Genomic DNA, 16,711 nt, shown 5'->3' on the forward strand with positions numbered 1-16,711 from the left:
GGACTCTCTCCAGCAGATCCCTGTCCCTCTGGAACTGGGGAGCCCAGAGCTGGATGCAATACTCCAGGTGTGGTCTCAGCAGGGCAGAGCAGAGGGGGAGAAGAACCTCCCTGGATCTGCTGGACACACTCTTCTTAATACACCCCAGGATCCCATTGACTTTCTTGGCCACCAGGGCACATTGCTGTCCCATGGATAACTTGTTAGCCACCAGCACTCCCAGGTCCCTCTCCACAGGGCTGCTCTCCAGCAGATCCCCTTGCAGCCTGTACTGCTACAGTTTGTTATTCCTCCCCAGATGCAGGGCCCTGCACTTGTCCTTGCTGAACCTCATTTGGTTCCTCTGTGCCCAGCTCTCCATGATGACTTCCCTCCTGTCTCATAGTCCCAGATGTGGACCAAGAACCAAACACAAGCTCCTTGGAATGAAGGGTGAGACCCTTACTCTGGAGGGGCAGGAGTCATCTACGACTCACAGAATCAGTCACAGACTGTTAGGGGCTGGAAGGGACCTCGAAAGCTCATCCAGTCCAACCCCCTGCCAGAGCAGGAGCACCTAGAGCAGGTCACACAGGAACACATGCAGGCAGCTCTTGAATATCTCCAGAGAGGAAGACTCCACAACTCCCCTGGACAGCCTGTTCCAGGGCTCTGTCACCTTCACAGGGAACAAAGTCTTCCTCCTGTTTCCATGGAACTTCCTATGCCTCAGCTTCCACCAATGCCTCTTGTGCTGGCATTGGGCATCCCCCAGCAGAGCCTGGCTCCAGCCTCTGGGCACTCACCCTGCACATCTTTATCAACATGAATGAGGTCAGCCCTTGGTCTCCTCTGCTCCAAACTGACCTGTTCTGCCAGGCTATTCCCTTCCCTCTAAAGCAGCATGTTCAGTATGGAAGACAGAGAGAGCATCAGACCCATGCCCGCTCCCAGGGCCCCTGGCTTACCGTCACAAGGTCTATCCCGGCCTGCAGCCCAGCAGAACGCTCGAAATTCCCTTTCAGCTTCAAGTACTGGTAGCTGGGGGTCAGATGGGAAAGAGAAGTTCAGGGTGTGCATGCTGGTGAGCAGGGGAGGCACTGCCAGCAGCAGGGCACTGCAGCTGTCACGCTGCAGAGCTGCACCCTCTCCAGGAGGAGGAAAGCCTTTGCTGTGTGAGTTCCGCACTGCTCCAGGTCACAGTGTGCCCTGAGGGTGGCTTCTCCGTGCACCAAAGGATAGGGAACTCTCTAGCATAAGCCTTTTCAGCTCCAGTGCAGCTCTATCCTAGGACCTGTTACTGGGAACTGCTGGCACACACACTGTCAGCCAAAGCTGGCTCAGATCAGAGTAGAGAAAACCAGAAGTTATCCAGCAAAGGAATCCCCATAGGGCTCCAGGCTCTCTGTGCCCCCTCCCACTGCTTTCTGGACTTCTCTCTCCTTCCACCTGTCCATCACTGTCAGGCTTGCTTCCCCTTCTCCCTTGCAAACTTCAACAAAAGCCAGGAGAAAAGGGATGCACCCAGCTGGCTAACTACAGCAGCTCCTGCCTTACACTTCTCTACCATGCAGTCTTCAGGTGCTCTGTGCTCTAACAACAACGTTCAAGCAGATGTGGAAGGTCCGCACAACCTTTACCATGGGATTTCCAGCTGCAGGAGGCTGTGGGTGGTCAATACACAGAGACTGTTTGCATGTGAGCAGCTTTTAAGGCCAGGAAGTGCTCTCACCTGTGCAGTGCAGACCTTTTCAGAGCCTTCTCTACATCCATGTCATCACTGCTGTAGTCTGTGATGATGACGTTGAAGTAGTGATCCTTAGTGACTCGGAACAGCTCTTCCATGTCAGAGATGAACTGCAGCATCCAGCGTGCCTGGTTCTTCACTGGTTGGGTTGCAAGAGGCAGAGGATCAAAGCAAAACTAGTTTAAAAGACTGTGGGTTCTCATCAGGTGAGGCTTCCTGCCTCTCCTCAAGCCCCACTAACCTTGCAGGAATTCTGCAAGGCCTTTGCCACAGTCCCCCACACCATCCTGCTGGCCAGGTTGGGGAGAGATGGATTTGCTGAGTGGATGTTCAGTGGGTAAGGAATTGGCTGGATGGTCACATCCAGAGGGTGCTGCTCAATGGCTTGAAGTCCAGCTGGAGAGCAGTGACAGTGGTGTCCCTCAGGGGTCTGTACTGTTTAATACTTTCATCAATGACATAGCAGGATCCAGGCACCCTCAGCAAGTGTGCAGATGACATCAAGCTGAGTGCTGCTGCTGATATGCCAGAGGGACAGGATGGCATCCAGAGGGACCTGGACAGGCTGGAGTGGTGGCTCAAGTCAACCTCATGAAGTTCAACAAGGGCAAGGGCAAGGGCAAGGGCAAGGGCAAGGGCAAGGGCAAGGGCAAGGGCAAGGGCCTGCACCTGGGCTGGAACAATCCTCACTATCAATACAGGCTAGGGGAGGAGGTGATAGAAAGCAGCCCTGAGGAAAAAGACTTGGGGGTGATGATGGATAAGAAACTGGACATGAGCAGGCAGTGTGAGCTTGCAGCACAGAAGGCCAATGGCAGCCTAGGCTGCATCAAAAGCAGTGTTGCCAGCAGATACAGAGCAGTGGTGATTCTACCACTGTCCTCTGCTCTGGTGAGACCTCACCTGCAGTTCTGTGTCCAGCTCTGGAGCCTACAACACAGGAAGGACATGGACCTGATGGAGAGGGTCCAGAGGAGGGCCATGAAAATGATCAGGGGGTTGGAGCAGCTCTGCTATGAGGGCAGGCTGAGGGTGCTGGGGACCTGAGCATGTTCAGCCTGGAGAAGAGAAGGCTCTGGGGATACCTAATAGCAGCCTGCCAGGACCTGAAGGGGCTACAAGAAGGCTGCAGAGAGACTGTTTGCAAAGGCCTGCAGGGACAGGAGCAGGGGCAATGGCTTCAAACTAGAGCAGAGCAGATTGAGATTGGATGTTAGGAACCAGTTCTGCACCATGAGGGTGGTGGAACACTGTTCCACCAGCATTCAAACACCAGAACAGTGTTGCCCATGAAGGTGGTTGAGGCTCCATCCCAGGAGATATTCAAGGTGAGGCTGGACAGGGCTCTGGGCAACCTGATCTAGTTGGGGATGTCCCTGCTGACTGTGGGGAAGTTGGACTGAATGATCTGTGGAGGTCCCTTCTAGCCTGGAGCTCTCTATGGTCCAGGTTGAAATGTTGGCCCTGAGAGCCAGGAATCCGCGTGGGTTCTTTCCCCAGGTGTGAGGTGCTTTCTTTGAGCTTACCACCCGAGGGAGTCTGGGCCCTGCCACGTTCCTGAGGATGCTGAAGGTGTGGGGCACAGAAATTGGAAACGGCCCAAGCTGGAGATGTCCCAAATACAATGGTGGAGGCTGGACCAGAAGCGCTTCTCAGGACTGCCCCTGTGGAACCCACCCCCCGCGCCCCCCTCAGTGTCCTGCCCAGGCAGGCCCTTCTCACCTGGCACCACGAAGTGCACCACAGCTTGGTGGTTCCAGGAGAAGCCCTGGGGCCAGCACAGCTCCGGTTCGTTCGCCGCAGCCATCAGGTGCCGGCGGCGACCCCAGGCCAGGTTCCTCATCTTCCTCTCCTCCTCCTGGTCGCCGGCCAGGCCCTGCCAGCCGCGGGCAAAGACGTACTCGGAGAGGCGGACGAGGCGGCGGCCCTGCTCCCACAGCTCCAGCTCCAGCAGGTAGCGGCTGCCCCGCATGCGGTCCTGCCGCTTCTCCACGTTGACGATCCGCTGCAGCTGGAACCGCCTGCAGGACAGACGGCTGAGCTGGCCCCGGCCCCCGGCGCCAGCCCCGCTCCCACCCCAGCCTGCCTGGCTCTGCCAGGCTCTTGGCTGCTGCCTAGCACCAATCCTTCAGTCCCCAGCTCCCTCCCGCTCTGCTGCCAGGCTCCCACCGCCCCCCGGGAAGCTTTAGCACCTGCCTCCCAAATCCACACACGTGGGACTAGCTCTGGGATTGTGGCCAACAGAAAATAGCTGGCAAGGGGGATGACATCAAGGTGACACAGGAGATAACAAGTGTGCCTGAACGATTACAGGGCTGGTAATGCCGAGTGTATTCAACACCTCCCACAGTGAGCCCGGCACGAGGAGGCTGTTTGGGCTACTCAAACTGGCTGATGACAGCTTATCAGCCAGGGACACCAAGTAGGGCTGAGCAATCCCACAGGGAAAACTGAGGTGAGCTGGAGTTTGGAATGGCCAGAACAGGATGAAGTGCCAGCTCGAGCCCTTTGGGACCACAGGAAGAGTTCCTGCTGTGAAGTGGATGCTCATCAGGTGAAAACCCTAAAAGAGTCCTGTGTCTGCTGACAGTCACAGCTTGACTGTGCCTGAGACAGCAAATGCAGTCTTAAGATGTAGGATGAGAGCTATGGATTGAAGGAGCTGCTGAAGGACCTGTGGGTGCTGGTGGGTGCTGGTGGATAACAAGTTCTGCATGGGACAGCAATGTGCCCTGGTGCCCAAGAAGGCCAATGGGATCCTGGGGTGCATTCAGAGAGTGTATCCAGCAGATCCAGGGAGCTTCTCCTTAGGCTGCAGGTTAGGAGGAAGTTCTACACAGAGAGAGTGATTGCCCATTGGAATGGGCTGCCTGGGGAGGTGGTGGAGTCACCATCATTGGAGGTGTTCAGGAGGAGACTTGATAGGGTGCTTGGTGCCATGGGTTAGTTGATTAGGTGGGTTGGATGATAAGTTGGACACGATGATCTTGAAGGTCTCTTCCAACCTGGTCTATTCTATTCTATTCTATTCTATTCCTCCCCCTCTATTCTGCCCTGCTGAGACCACACCTAGAATACTGCATCCAGTTCTGGGCTCCCCAGTTCAAGAGGGACAGGGATCTGCTGGAAAGAGTCCAAGGGAGAGCCACAAGGATGCTGAAGGGACTGCAGCACTGCCTGGGGAGGAGAGGCTGAGAGCCCTGGGGCTGTTCAGTCTGGAGAGGAAAAGACTGAGAGGGGATCTGATCAATGTCTATCAATAGCTGAGGGCTGGGGGTCAGGAAGGAAGGGACAGGGACAGGGACAGCCTCTGCTCACTTGTGCCCTGGGATAGGACAAAGGGCACTGGATAGAAACTCCAGCACAGGAGGTTCCACCTCAACATGAGGAGGAACTTCTTCACTGTGAGGGTCCCAGAGCCCTGGAGCAAGCTGCCCAGAGAGGCTGTGGAGTGCTTCTCTGGAGCCTTTCCTTCCCTGTCTTGATGTGTTCCTGTGTGACCTGTGCTGGATTCTCTGGTCCTGCTCTGGCAGGGGGGTTGGACTCAGAGATCTCCAGAGTCCAACCAGAGGTTCTTTCCAACCCCTAACATTCTGTGAGCCTGTGATTGGGAACTACTAACACCCATTCTATAAAACACCCAGGATAGTGTTCAGTTGTGCACAGGAAAACTAACCCAAACTGAAACCCACATGGAGAAGAACAGATACAGAAAAGATGGAAGTGGAGGCCCACTCAGCAAAGGCTCAGGAGTTGAATTGCTTATCTTACAAAAGCTCAGAGGAAGTATATCTCTTTGCCAGAAAGGCAATCAAGATGGTAAATCTGGAAAAGAAAAGGAACCATTTTAAGACCATGAAAAAATAGAGTACTTGAAAAAGCTGACTTCCAACAGGTCACCAAAGAGGTGATGAGCTGAAACATCTCCCCAGGTCAGTGCTATGATCTAGGAATCCAGCTGGTTTTAAGAGAGAGGTGCACACAATCAGACAACAGCCTTGGGTATATGGTTGTCCTTGAGGGCAGCACATGATCTTACAGGTTCCTTCTAGTCCTCAGTGATTCATAAGCTGCTATGTGCCTTTGTGGCCAAGAGAGCCAATGGGATCCTGGGGGGCAGCAAGGAAAGTGTGGCCAGTAGGGCTGGGGAGGTTCTTCTCCCCCTCTGCTCTGCCCTGCTGACACCACACCTGCAATACTGTGTCCAGTTTGGGGCTCCCCACTTGAAGAGAGACAGAGAGCTGCTGGAGGGAGTCCAACAGAGAGCCCTGAGGCTGTTTAGTCTGGAGAAGAGAAGGCTGAGAGGGGATCTGATCAATGCCTATCAATATCTGAGGGGTGGGTGTCAAGTGGAGGGGGCCAAGCTCTTTTGGGTGGTGCACAGCAATAAGACAAGGACCAATGGATACAAACTTGAACACAGAAGGTTTCACCTCAACATGAGAAGAAACTTCTTTACAGTGAGGGTGCCAGAGCCCTGGAGCAGGCTGCCCAGAGAGGTTGTGGAGTCTCCTTCTCTGGAGACTTTCCAAACCCCCTGGATGCATTGCTGTGCAGACTGCCCTGGGTGATCCTGCTCTGGCAGGGGGGTTGGACTGGATGATCTCTGAGGTCCCTTCCAACCTCTAATCTACTGTGGTTCTGTGATTCTGTGATACTGTGATGTGGTACCCATCAAATCACAAGCTCAAGGAGCTCCAGTCCTACTTCTCATCAGCAGGGTTTCTTCACCTGAAGCTCTCAATACCTATGCTGCACAAGCAGGAAGTCAGCAAGAGGCCAGGGATGCCAAACAGCTGGAAACCTCCAATCTTACAAATTTACTGCCACCAGCCTTGGAGGGCAATATCCAAACCCCAGACACGGTCTGTTGTCCATCAATTCCCATTTCTCAGCCAAAGGATGTATTTAAAGCCCAGGCTCTTACAGAGAGGCCTTACCTGAAGTCTTATTTCCCACCTCTAGCTGATCCTCCCATTCCCCCAGAATGAGCGTTCCCTTGTGCTGCCTGGGATGCCAGCCCTGGGACGCTGCCCCTTGGTTTTTCCCCTGTGCCTCACCCTTTGCTCCTCTGGTTGAGCTTCCTCAGGAAGACACGTGTGACCTCCAGGGCCTCCCTTTCTCTCAGCAGCAGGTTTCCTGAGGTGTTGCATTTCAGGTCGATCCAATCTGTACGCAGCATGTGGAAGTCCAGATTGCTTGCGCTGAAGGTCTGCTCCCACTTCACCGCCTGGTCAAACACTGCTACATAGTCAAAATCCTCCTCCTCTTCTTCCTCTGGCTCTCCATCCGCGTCTTCCTCTCCTGCTGTCACAGGTTCAGGCTTGCCCTTCACAGGAGATGCCACCTGTGCCTCTGGCTGGCCCACCTCCCCACCATTGGCTGCCTTCTGCTCGGCAATGTAGGACTGCACTTGGTTCAGCCACTGCGACAGCCCAGGCCCCTGGCTGGGGCTGGCAATGCTCACGGCACGTCTGGTGCCCTTGACAGAGCCTGGGCCTCCTTTCCCAGCTGGCATGGAGCCTGCTGCCTGCAGCCCATCCTTAGTGGTGCTGAGGTCTCCTTGAGGTCTCATCCTTCTGGGAATCATGACCCCTGAGTCCCTGGGGTTGCCGAGAGGTCGCTGCCTTTGCGACACAGCCCCAGACGGAGCGTTTGCCTTTCTGAGCGGCACTCGGTCCTGGACGGCCCTGCCACGCTGTGCAGGGCTCCTGGAGCTGGCTCTGACACCCCCTTTGAAACCAGGTCTCCTCGTTTCTGGGTTCCCCTCTAGACCAGCCTGGCCGAAGCTTTGGTTGGCAGAGGCCATCACGGCTGATTTGAAGCCGGCCCTCTTCGTGCTCCTGGTCTGTGTCCCCTCTCCCGTGCCATCCTCCGGCAGGGACAGGAGCCGGCGCCGCTCCGGCAGGGAAGAGTCCCGGCGGAGGCTGCGGCTGCTGGGAGTGCTGCCTGCCGGCGCCGCCCTCCCCACCTCGGGGTGCTGCGAGGGGCTGGTGACCTCCACCTCCTGCTCCACATACTGCAGATCATCCACGTTCCGCTCCTGGGAGCCTGCAGGAGGAACTGCAGTTACACCTCTGGCACCCTCCTGCTGCCTCCTCCCTGCCCTGACCCTGGCACCTGCCCAGCTGGGGGCAGCTGCTTTCTGCCTTATCTCGGTGTTTGTCTCCTGCTGGGGCAGTTTCAGGCTGACACCTAGGAAGTTTTCAACAGACTGAGTAGAAAGTGGGAGAATGTAAACAAATTACCATTGGATGTAAAAGGGAAAATAATGCTAAGGTCTAAATAATCCCATTGCTCTGGTAACTAACATAAAGTTAGTTGTGGAAACTAACTCTCTCCCAGCCCTGTGCTCTAGCAGATACCAGCTGGTGCTTCTGCTTAGCTGTTGCTGACCTTGGCTGCCTTGCTTGTTGTGGCTAGCTACTAACAAGCTACTCTCTGCTCTTCTCTCTTTTCCTTTGTATGGGGGGGGGAAGGGAGTGGAGAGGGTGAGGCTGTTGGTAACCCCCTGCTTTTGTCCAGGGGGATTCTGGTGCTGTTTATAAATCATGTAAGAGTTGCATGTTCTGTACATATCCACAGCATTTCATGTTTATAGATTTTAGTCTGCTTGTAAATAGAGCTTCATTTGCTTTCCAACTGAGCTGGTCTGGCAATTCTATTTTGGGGAGTAATTTCAACCCACCACACCTGCTTAGAGGGACAGGGATGCTCTCACACCCAGCAGCTGTGCTCTTGCTAGTTACCAACTTTCTCAGGTCCTCTTAGCTGGCATTGCGAAAGGCTGTGGAGGTGTCTGGCTTTGCTTTCAGCTGATCTGGCCACAGCTCTGCAGGGCGTGTGTGAGCACACCTTTGGCTCTGTTGCTTGCATCTTTTTTCCCCCCTGGAACCACAGCTCAGTTAAGCTGTGGGCCTGAAAGGAAGCTGCCACATTCTCTACTCCAGCCCGCTGTTTAGTGACCTCCTGACCTGCCCTGGAGAAAAGTCGAAGTGGCAGCAAAAATCTCCTCCTAGCCACAACAGTCAGGCAGGGAAGGGCTGAGACTTCCTTGGTGCAGAAAGTAAACGGCTTCTTTCAGCTGGTGCTGAAAGGTCACTCACAAAAGTGATAGACAAAAGGATGCTCTGGGCTCTGACCCTAGGACCCCTACCTGGCTGCTCTGTCTTTTCCCTGGAGTCTAGGCTCTTCTCTGGGTGATCCATTTTCATGTACTTGTAGAACCCAAATCTGCAGAGGGAAGGGCAAAACACAGGTTTGATGACAGGTACTTTGCTGTCTCCGAATGAATGAATGAATGAATGATGATCCCTCACTTTGATTACACCCACCCAGCATTTCAAGATCCTTCTTCTCCAGCAAGTCACAGACTATCATCATCCCCATCTTGCAAATTTTTGGTCAGCTTTCCTTGCTTATTATCTTTCAGACATTTTCTCATCAGTGCAGAAGGACATCCCAACACAAGTATCCTGAAACCCTCCTTCAGCCACCCTTAAACTGCTCCCTAAGGCTCCCTTTTGATGTAGTGTTCACAAGTCATCAAGCTGCAAAAGTGCCTCAGGCAGGTAACTGCAGCGATGTCTCTCTCTACTCTCTCTTGCCACTACTGTCTGTGTGCCAGGGATTACCAGGACCACCTCCCTCCATGTATGCTAAGCAAAACGGCTCCCCAGTTCCCACACCCTGTCACAATACAAATGAATTGTCAGAGCAAAGAACCTGGGCTGCAGCCACCTTCTCCACCCTTCACTATGAGCCACAGTCCCAGGAGTTCCCTCCCAAACCTACAACATGGTGTTTTGTTCCAGCCCTCAGAATAGTCCTGTAGGGAGGAAGAAAACCCTGAGCACAGGGAGGTCACCATGACCTACCTCACTGGAACAGTGACTCTCCTTATCCTGCAAAAAGGTCCTTCTGAATAGAGGGGAATCCTTGCACAGGGTCTGCTGTGGTTCTCTCACAGGTCTACAGCTGGGAGCAAGAGCCCAGTGGAGATGAATGGCAACCATTTATTTATTCCCCCAGAGAGACACCTGGTGGTGAGCATGGGTTGGTTTGCACAGCCACAGCCATAAGGAGGCTGCAGCTGCTGGCGGGCAAAGCTTGCTGGAAATCCATTCCCTGGTGTAGAGGGAACAAGCAAACACACTCTGACCCAGCTCCCAGGTTAACAGAGCAAGAGAAGCAGTGGAAGATTCCCCTTGAGACCTAAACAGCTTTCCACTTAAAGGGAACATCATTTATTCAAAGACACCATAAATGCTTTCATGCTTTGCAGGACTTGGGGAATCTTTAAGAGCCCTACAGAAGTGATTATGAGCTTCCACCCTAATTCCTGCCTTCACACTGTCTCCTTCCTCCCTGCTTAACCAAATCTGCATGTTCAGCACCCTACCTTTCCAAGTAATGAGGGCTTTCCTGATAAAAGCATTTGTTGTCTTTCTCCATGTGGCTCAGGCGGCTGTAATCATTCGGGTAAACAAAGGATAAGTGAACCTGAAGAGGAGGGAGAAGAATGAAGCAGAACCCTCATAAACACCAGGCATCAGTCACCAGGTGACCCAGACACAGCTGCAGAGCCACCAGCCCTCCCAGAGGGAGCAAGGACTGCTCACTAACTCTTTGCCTCTCCAAGGCAGCCTGTAGCAAGCTGTGAGAAAGGAAAGGAGAGGGCAGCATGCTGGGATGTGTGCACTGGTGTGACTTGCTCTGAAGCCAGAACTAACCAGGAGAGAGCTGGGAAGGCCTGAGGAGATCAGCGCTGAGGCCCATGATCAGGGGGTTGGAGCAGCTCTGCTACAGGGACAGGCTGAGGGAGCTGGGGGTGTTCAGCCTGCAGAGGACAAGGCTCCAGGGAGACCTAATAGCAGCCTGCCAGTACCTGAAGGGGGCTGTGCAAGAAGGATGGAGACTGTTTGCAAAGGCCTGCAGGGACAGGAGCAGGGGCAATGGCTTCAAACTTCAGAAGAGCAGATTGAGATTGGATGTTAGGAACAAGTTCTTTACTATGAGGGTGGTGGAACACTGGCACAGGTTGCCCAGGGAGGTGGCTGAGGCCCCATCCCTGGAGATATTCCAGGTGAGGCTGGACAGGGCTCTGGGCAACCTGATCTAGTGGAGGATGTCCCTGCTGAGTGCAGGGTGGGGTTGGACTGGATGAGCTTTGGAGGTCCCTTCCAGCCTGGACCATGTTATGACACTATGATTAATGAGCTATCTCTCCTTCCTCCTTGCTTCTTCCCTGGGCAGGTCTCTGTTCAGGGAACAGAACTTACAAACTGGAGGCCCTGGTAGCGCTGCAGAGGGAATCCATTCACCACGTAGCTGGGCTTGTATGGGCAGTCCGGCAAGGCGCGGTGCACACGAGACCTGCTCAGCAGAGGCACTGCCAACAAGAAACAAGAAGTCAAGGACTGCTGGAGGAGCCCTGCTGGATCTGATGCATCAGCTGAGCTACTTCTGTGCCTAGCTTCTGTCTGTGCATGTGAAACACTAACAGAGGCATAACACAAACGATCCTGTGCAGCTCATCTCTTTACACTGCTCTACAGCACTTGAACTGAAGCCTCACACCTGGGGGATGCTGAGAGCTGGATGCCAAGAAGAAGGAAAGGAGCCCAGCCTGTGCTTTGTCTCCTGCAGTGACTCTCATTGTATGCTCTGCTCTGGGGAGAAAAATGTGTGGCTGCTCTGCTCCACTCTGGTGAGACCCCACCTGGAGCTGTGTCCAGTTCTGGACCCTCTATTGCAGGAAGGATCTGGAGGTGCTGGAAGGTGTCCAGAGAAGGGCCAAGAGGATGAGCAGAGGGCTGGAGCTGCTCTGCTATGGAGGCAGACTGAGAGAGTTGGGGTTGTGCAGTCTGGAGAAGGGAAGGATCCAAGAAGACCTTCTTGTGGCCTTCCAGTATCTGAAGGGGGCTAAAGGAAAGCTGGGGAGGGACTTCTTAAGATGTCAGGTAGTGGTAGGACTGGGGAGAATGGTAGAACTAGAAGATGGTAGATTCAGATTGGATGTTATGAAGAAGTTCTTCCCCATGAGGGTGGTGAGAGACTGGCACAGGTTACCCAGGGAGGCGAGGTGGAACTGGATGATCCTTGAGGTCCCTTCCAGCCCTGACAATTCTGTGAGTACTGTGATATAAAAGGACAATCTTCCTTGGCTGTGCTACTGCATATCCTGTGACAGGCTGCAGCTACCCCCTGCAGTGCTCTGCAAGTCTTACCTTGGTAAAGAGTGTCCCGAGGGTCAGGCTTCAGCATGTCAGCTGGGTGTGCCCTGCTGCCTGTGCTGTCATCAGGCCTGCTCCTGTGGCTGGCCAGCGTCTGAGGGATGTGCTTGACCTCATCCATCTTTAGCAGTGTCTCATCTAGAAAGCAGAGAGAGAGCAGGACGGAGAGGGCACAACTAATTCGACTCTTGTCCCAGGAATGGCCTTCCTTAGTGTCAGCCCTTTCTAAATGGCACTGCATGAATGCTGTCTCTGGCACAGCCATGCCTAACTGGTGCAGCTTCACTGCAAAGACTTGCCCAGGGGGGTGGTGGAAGCCTCACCCCGGGAAGCTTTTAAGGCCAGGCTGGATGTGGCTCTGGGCAACCTGCTGCAGTGTGAGGTGTCCCTGCCCATGGCAGGGGGGTTGCAACTAGATGATCCCTGAGGTCCCTTCCAACCCTGACAATTCTGTGGTTCTGTACACTGTAGGAAGGAAAGGCTTTGACTCAGAAAGCTGCAGATACAGAAGCTGTGGGGCAGGAACATGGCTACCATTGAAAGCAAACAGATGAATGTGGTTGTAATGGCCACAGCTGAATAATTAGCATTACATTTACTTTAAAAGGAGAGAGAAAAGATGAAAGTGAGGAGAAATTTGAGCAGAGCTCTCTCTTGTTCTGGAAAAGCAGCAGGACCCTGGGACAAGGCCTTCAGTGGCTGAGGAGGATAAAGCTCCAGAAGGCAAATGGAGACTCACAGTAAGCCAGAAGCACAGGCAAGCTTTTTTGTTGGGTGCTGCTGCCAGAAGACTTCAAGTCTCTATGGATCTTGTACTGAGATGAGGGGAACTAAATAAATACCCAGGAGGGAAAGGCAGCATACTGCCAGGGGTGCTGGGGTTAGTGCCAGCAACTTTTGGGAACTGAACAACATGGGAACCCAGAAGGAATGGGATGATAGGATACAACCAAAGGCTGATGTGGGAAAGGGAAGGACTGCACGGGCAGAAGGTGCCAAGTAAAGATGAGACTGCAGCACTGTGCCCAGTCACAAAGGGATCTTCTGGGGTGTGAGCCTTCCCTTCTACAGAGAAACAAAAAGAAAACAGTGTAAGAAAAAAGGATGGAGACAGAAGACCTGAAGGAAAGCTTAGACCTGGCCAAATGGCAGGTTTCAAAACATAGAGCAGCAGGTTTTGAACCAAGACAGAGCAAACAGATGTCTCCATTGTCAGGGAGTCTTTCATGGGCAAAACTGTTGTCATGGAAAAAAGTCCACAGATGTTGAAAGGCAATGGCAGATAGGGAAGGGAGAATGCTGGCAGAGGAAAGCGATGCTGACAAAGCTAGATACAGGTAAAGAGCACTAAGGAGCTCATTAACTGATGAAGATATCACTTGATGTGATAAGAAGGGTTTACAAAGCAGGAAGGACCAAGCTAATGTTCTTGCTGCAATCCAGCAGAGAGACTTGAGGCTGGTGCAGAAGAATACAGCATCCCCAAACAGAGCTGCTGTAAGACACCCAGAGTGGACACCCAGTGCTGTATCCAACCCCCAGAGTGAAATCCCCTGGAAGTGCTACAGCAAGCCCCTTCTCCCTGGTGGAGTTGTTAGCACCCCCACAAACACCCAGATCCCATCTTACGGGCCTCACAGCATCCCTAGCTCTCTGCAGGCAACCTGCACATCTGGAACAGCTCTCACCCTCACAGACTCTCCTCTCTGCCTCTAGATTTTCCTGAAATAATGTTCCAGTCTTACTGCCAGTTCTCCTGTATGTAATGAGCCACACTCTTGTCCAGAGGTCTCTCTCTTGACCTCTGTACTTCTCTTTCACATGATCTGTGTGCAGGGTATGTGCCTGGCTAGGCTTTGATCCATGGGGAAATGCCAGAGAAGCGTTTGGGAAGAATGGGAAGGTGCTTGGGGAAAGCTGTGGTCCAAATACTTACTAGCAAAAAGGGAGAGGTATTTGGAGTCAATGACTTTGAACTTGGCTTCTGGGTCATTCATTCTCCACTAGAACAGAGAAACACACTAAAATGAAGTGCAGCTTGAGCAGAAGGAGCAAGCACAAGATGTTTTTTCCACCAGATGGGCTCACAGCTTCCTCCTTCTGCATACTATGGCTGAGTTTACCTAGAAGTAACACACTGGGAATGAGCTGAGATCCAAAGCCAGGAAAGGACAAAGAGCTGCAGCGGAGATTGGAGAGGGCAGAACAACCCCAGGCAAGCAGGGGAAAGGGTCCTAACCTGTGGCCAGGACTATCCCACACAGAACTACGTAAGGGCTCTGGAAGGGATTAGATAAATCTCATGCAAGGAGGAGCTGGGGCCTGGGGAAGGAGGGAAATCATTACAAACATCACTCCTGAGCTCTAAGGGGACATATAGGGCATGGCCATTTGCACAGACTCACTGCTACTTCCACATGGTCTGTTCCTCTGTCATCCTGCTTGTGCAGCACCTCAAAATAGTACCTGCCTGCAGCTGACAACCTGTGAAGAACAACATGTCTGTCACCAGCAGAATTAAGTAACGTTTCTTAGCTTGTCAGCAGAGCAACCACACCCATGGAACAACCTAATTCTCAGGGTGAGCAGAGCTAGGACCACTAAGACAATCCAGATGCTGGCAGTGAGATAGGCAGCTCCCCCTGTGCACCTGGAGGGCTACAGACCCTTCTCAGTTTAATTCTGTTCTTACTCCCTTTCAGTTCTGCCTGCTAGGTTTTATGCTCTGGGAAACCTGGCCAGTTGCAGGGCAGGAGTCTCAGACACAGTTCACAGAGGAGTCTGAATCTGCTGGTGGCAGCTTCCTCCAGGGAAATAAAGAAATCAGTGTTGCACTTTTGCAGCAGAGCAGCAAAGCAGCCGGCACAGGTGTGGATGTGGTACGTCAGCTTTGGCCACAACCTAGAGTAATCCTCTTCTCCATATTGCTGAATTCTCCAGAACAAACCTGCCTTCCTTTCCCTCATCCTGGTGATTTCCTGTGCAGAGGTGGTTGGGAGCAAGGGGCTCTGTTACTCACCTCACCATCTTTGACTGCTGGCTGTGAAACTTCCCAAACTCCCCTGGCGCAGTCCACTCCTTCCCTGTCTGTGGAGGGACAGAAAATGCTGTGGTTAAGACAAGTCTCTTCCCTGGTTACTGCCCTAGGAGTGATGAAAAGGGAAAACTACTGGGAGCTGCTCCTGGTAAGTTGTCTGTGAGCTCCATGACCTGGCTCAGATTTAAATTCTTTAATCATAGAGATGGGGCTCCCAACAGCACTGGCTCAAGGTATGTCACATCATACCCATCTGGCATCTGTGCTGCTGGTGTCTGGAGTCAGACAGGAAAGGAAACTTGGGTAGTCCAAACAAGTGTATCAGACAGGAAGGTCTCCATCCTCACAGAAACATTAAAGCCTTGATAGAAGGAGCCTACAGCATGCACTGTACCTTGCCTACACTGGCCAGCAGCTGCAGACCTGAAGTCTTCTCATCTGGACTCAGCCAGAACTCAGCATTGTCATCTGCAGCAATGGCAAACTGAAACTCCCCTGTTGAAAGATAGAAGGAGTAAGCAGGGCTCTGGGTAAGGGCTTGTGCACAGAATGGATCCTGCTCCTCTAAAAGACTGTCCTCACCCTTTTTCTTGGTAAGACCATACCTTCTCTTTTGGTATTACCACCCCCACCCCTTTGAACCTCTCTGAACTCTCTAATGCAGCCGTGACTGAAAACAAAACCTCAAATACACATCTGGTTCACTCTGCCCCCTGCACTGGCTTCATCCAACACCTGACTTGAAAAGCCAACAAGTCCACACAAAGTCTCTTTGCCTCCTCTTTTGTTTCCAGAGCAAATTTCTGTGAGAGAGGCTGTGTTTGGACAGAGGGACGTGCACCCGGAGCCACGAAGGGAGACACGAGTGCCTGTCCTGCCTGGGGTCACAGGGATGGCAGCTGAAGGCCAGGGGACTAGGCAGCATGGGTGACTGCTAGCAGGCTGCTCTGGGCAGAAGCCTGCCACTGGCTGCTGCAGATGTCAGGTGGCACTCATGAACAAACAGCAGTGATGACATCTACAGCCCCCTGCATGCCAGAGAGGGAGGCAAAGCTCAGGGCTGGTGCCCACGTCCACACAGTCAAGGCAGCATTGTTTTTGATCTAGCACTTCCCAGCTGCTCTTTCCCAGCCTCGTCCTTCCACCCTGCAGGGCAGGCAGATGTGTTGCACCCATGCCAAGGGCAGGGCTGGTCATGCACAGCTGGCTAGGGCTGTGGGGGATGTGGCACTGGGCTGGGCAGGGGAAGGCAGCAGTGCCCAGCAGCAGCACAGCAGGCTGGGAGCCTCACCGTCGGCGAAAGGATGCAGGTAGCCAAATATGCGGAGGCCATAGTTGGTCCACCTGGGGGACACTGCCAGCTTCCTCAGGGTGGTTCGAGTCTGAGGGGCAAGAGAAAGAAACAAACACAACCATTAGATGTGATAGGAACAAAGGGGAGAGGCAAAAGCCCTGTGACAAGAGGGAAGAGAGAAGCATGAGGTTTGCCCTGGGAAGGTGATGGGGAACAGTGTGCGCTGGAAAGGGGCAAAGGAGCAGGCCAGGTAGGGAGCAACTGATGCAGGAGCCACTGCAGAGAGGGGAGAGCTGCATGGGGCATGTGGGCAAGATGGTGGGGAGGAGATGGCATAGGCCAGCCTTCTGGAGGGACAGCACCAACTACAGGGCTCCTTCACTCTGTGCCCAAGGCCTGTGAGACCAGCATGGATAAAA

General features: G+C 53.3%; 1 protein-coding gene across 1 annotated transcript in view; it reads right to left on the reverse strand.

The window, feature by feature from the left end:
* The window catches only part of B4GALNT3 (beta-1,4-N-acetyl-galactosaminyltransferase 3), a 94,416-nt gene that overhangs the window by 5,953 nt on the left and 71,752 nt on the right, over positions 1 to 16,711 (reverse strand). The window contains exons 5-17 of the mRNA XM_054167613.1: positions 16,290 to 16,380; positions 15,393 to 15,493; positions 14,981 to 15,048; positions 14,367 to 14,445; positions 13,898 to 13,964; positions 11,956 to 12,099; positions 11,008 to 11,117; positions 10,128 to 10,228; positions 8,883 to 8,959; positions 6,787 to 7,777; positions 3,449 to 3,747; positions 1,712 to 1,865; positions 948 to 1,020 (exon numbers count right to left, since the gene is read on the reverse strand). Coding sequence (XP_054023588.1) covers positions 948 to 1,020; positions 1,712 to 1,865; positions 3,449 to 3,747; positions 6,787 to 7,777; positions 8,883 to 8,959; positions 10,128 to 10,228; positions 11,008 to 11,117; positions 11,956 to 12,099; positions 13,898 to 13,964; positions 14,367 to 14,445; positions 14,981 to 15,048; positions 15,393 to 15,493; positions 16,290 to 16,380 — 2,355 coding nt within the window. The remainder of the gene's footprint in view (positions 1 to 947; positions 1,021 to 1,711; positions 1,866 to 3,448; positions 3,748 to 6,786; positions 7,778 to 8,882; positions 8,960 to 10,127; positions 10,229 to 11,007; positions 11,118 to 11,955; positions 12,100 to 13,897; positions 13,965 to 14,366; positions 14,446 to 14,980; positions 15,049 to 15,392; positions 15,494 to 16,289; positions 16,381 to 16,711) is intronic.

The sequence above is a fragment of the Dryobates pubescens genome, chromosome 15 (assembly GCF_014839835.1).
Source record: "Dryobates pubescens isolate bDryPub1 chromosome 15, bDryPub1.pri, whole genome shotgun sequence".
NCBI lineage: Eukaryota > Metazoa > Chordata > Aves > Piciformes > Picidae > Dryobates > Dryobates pubescens.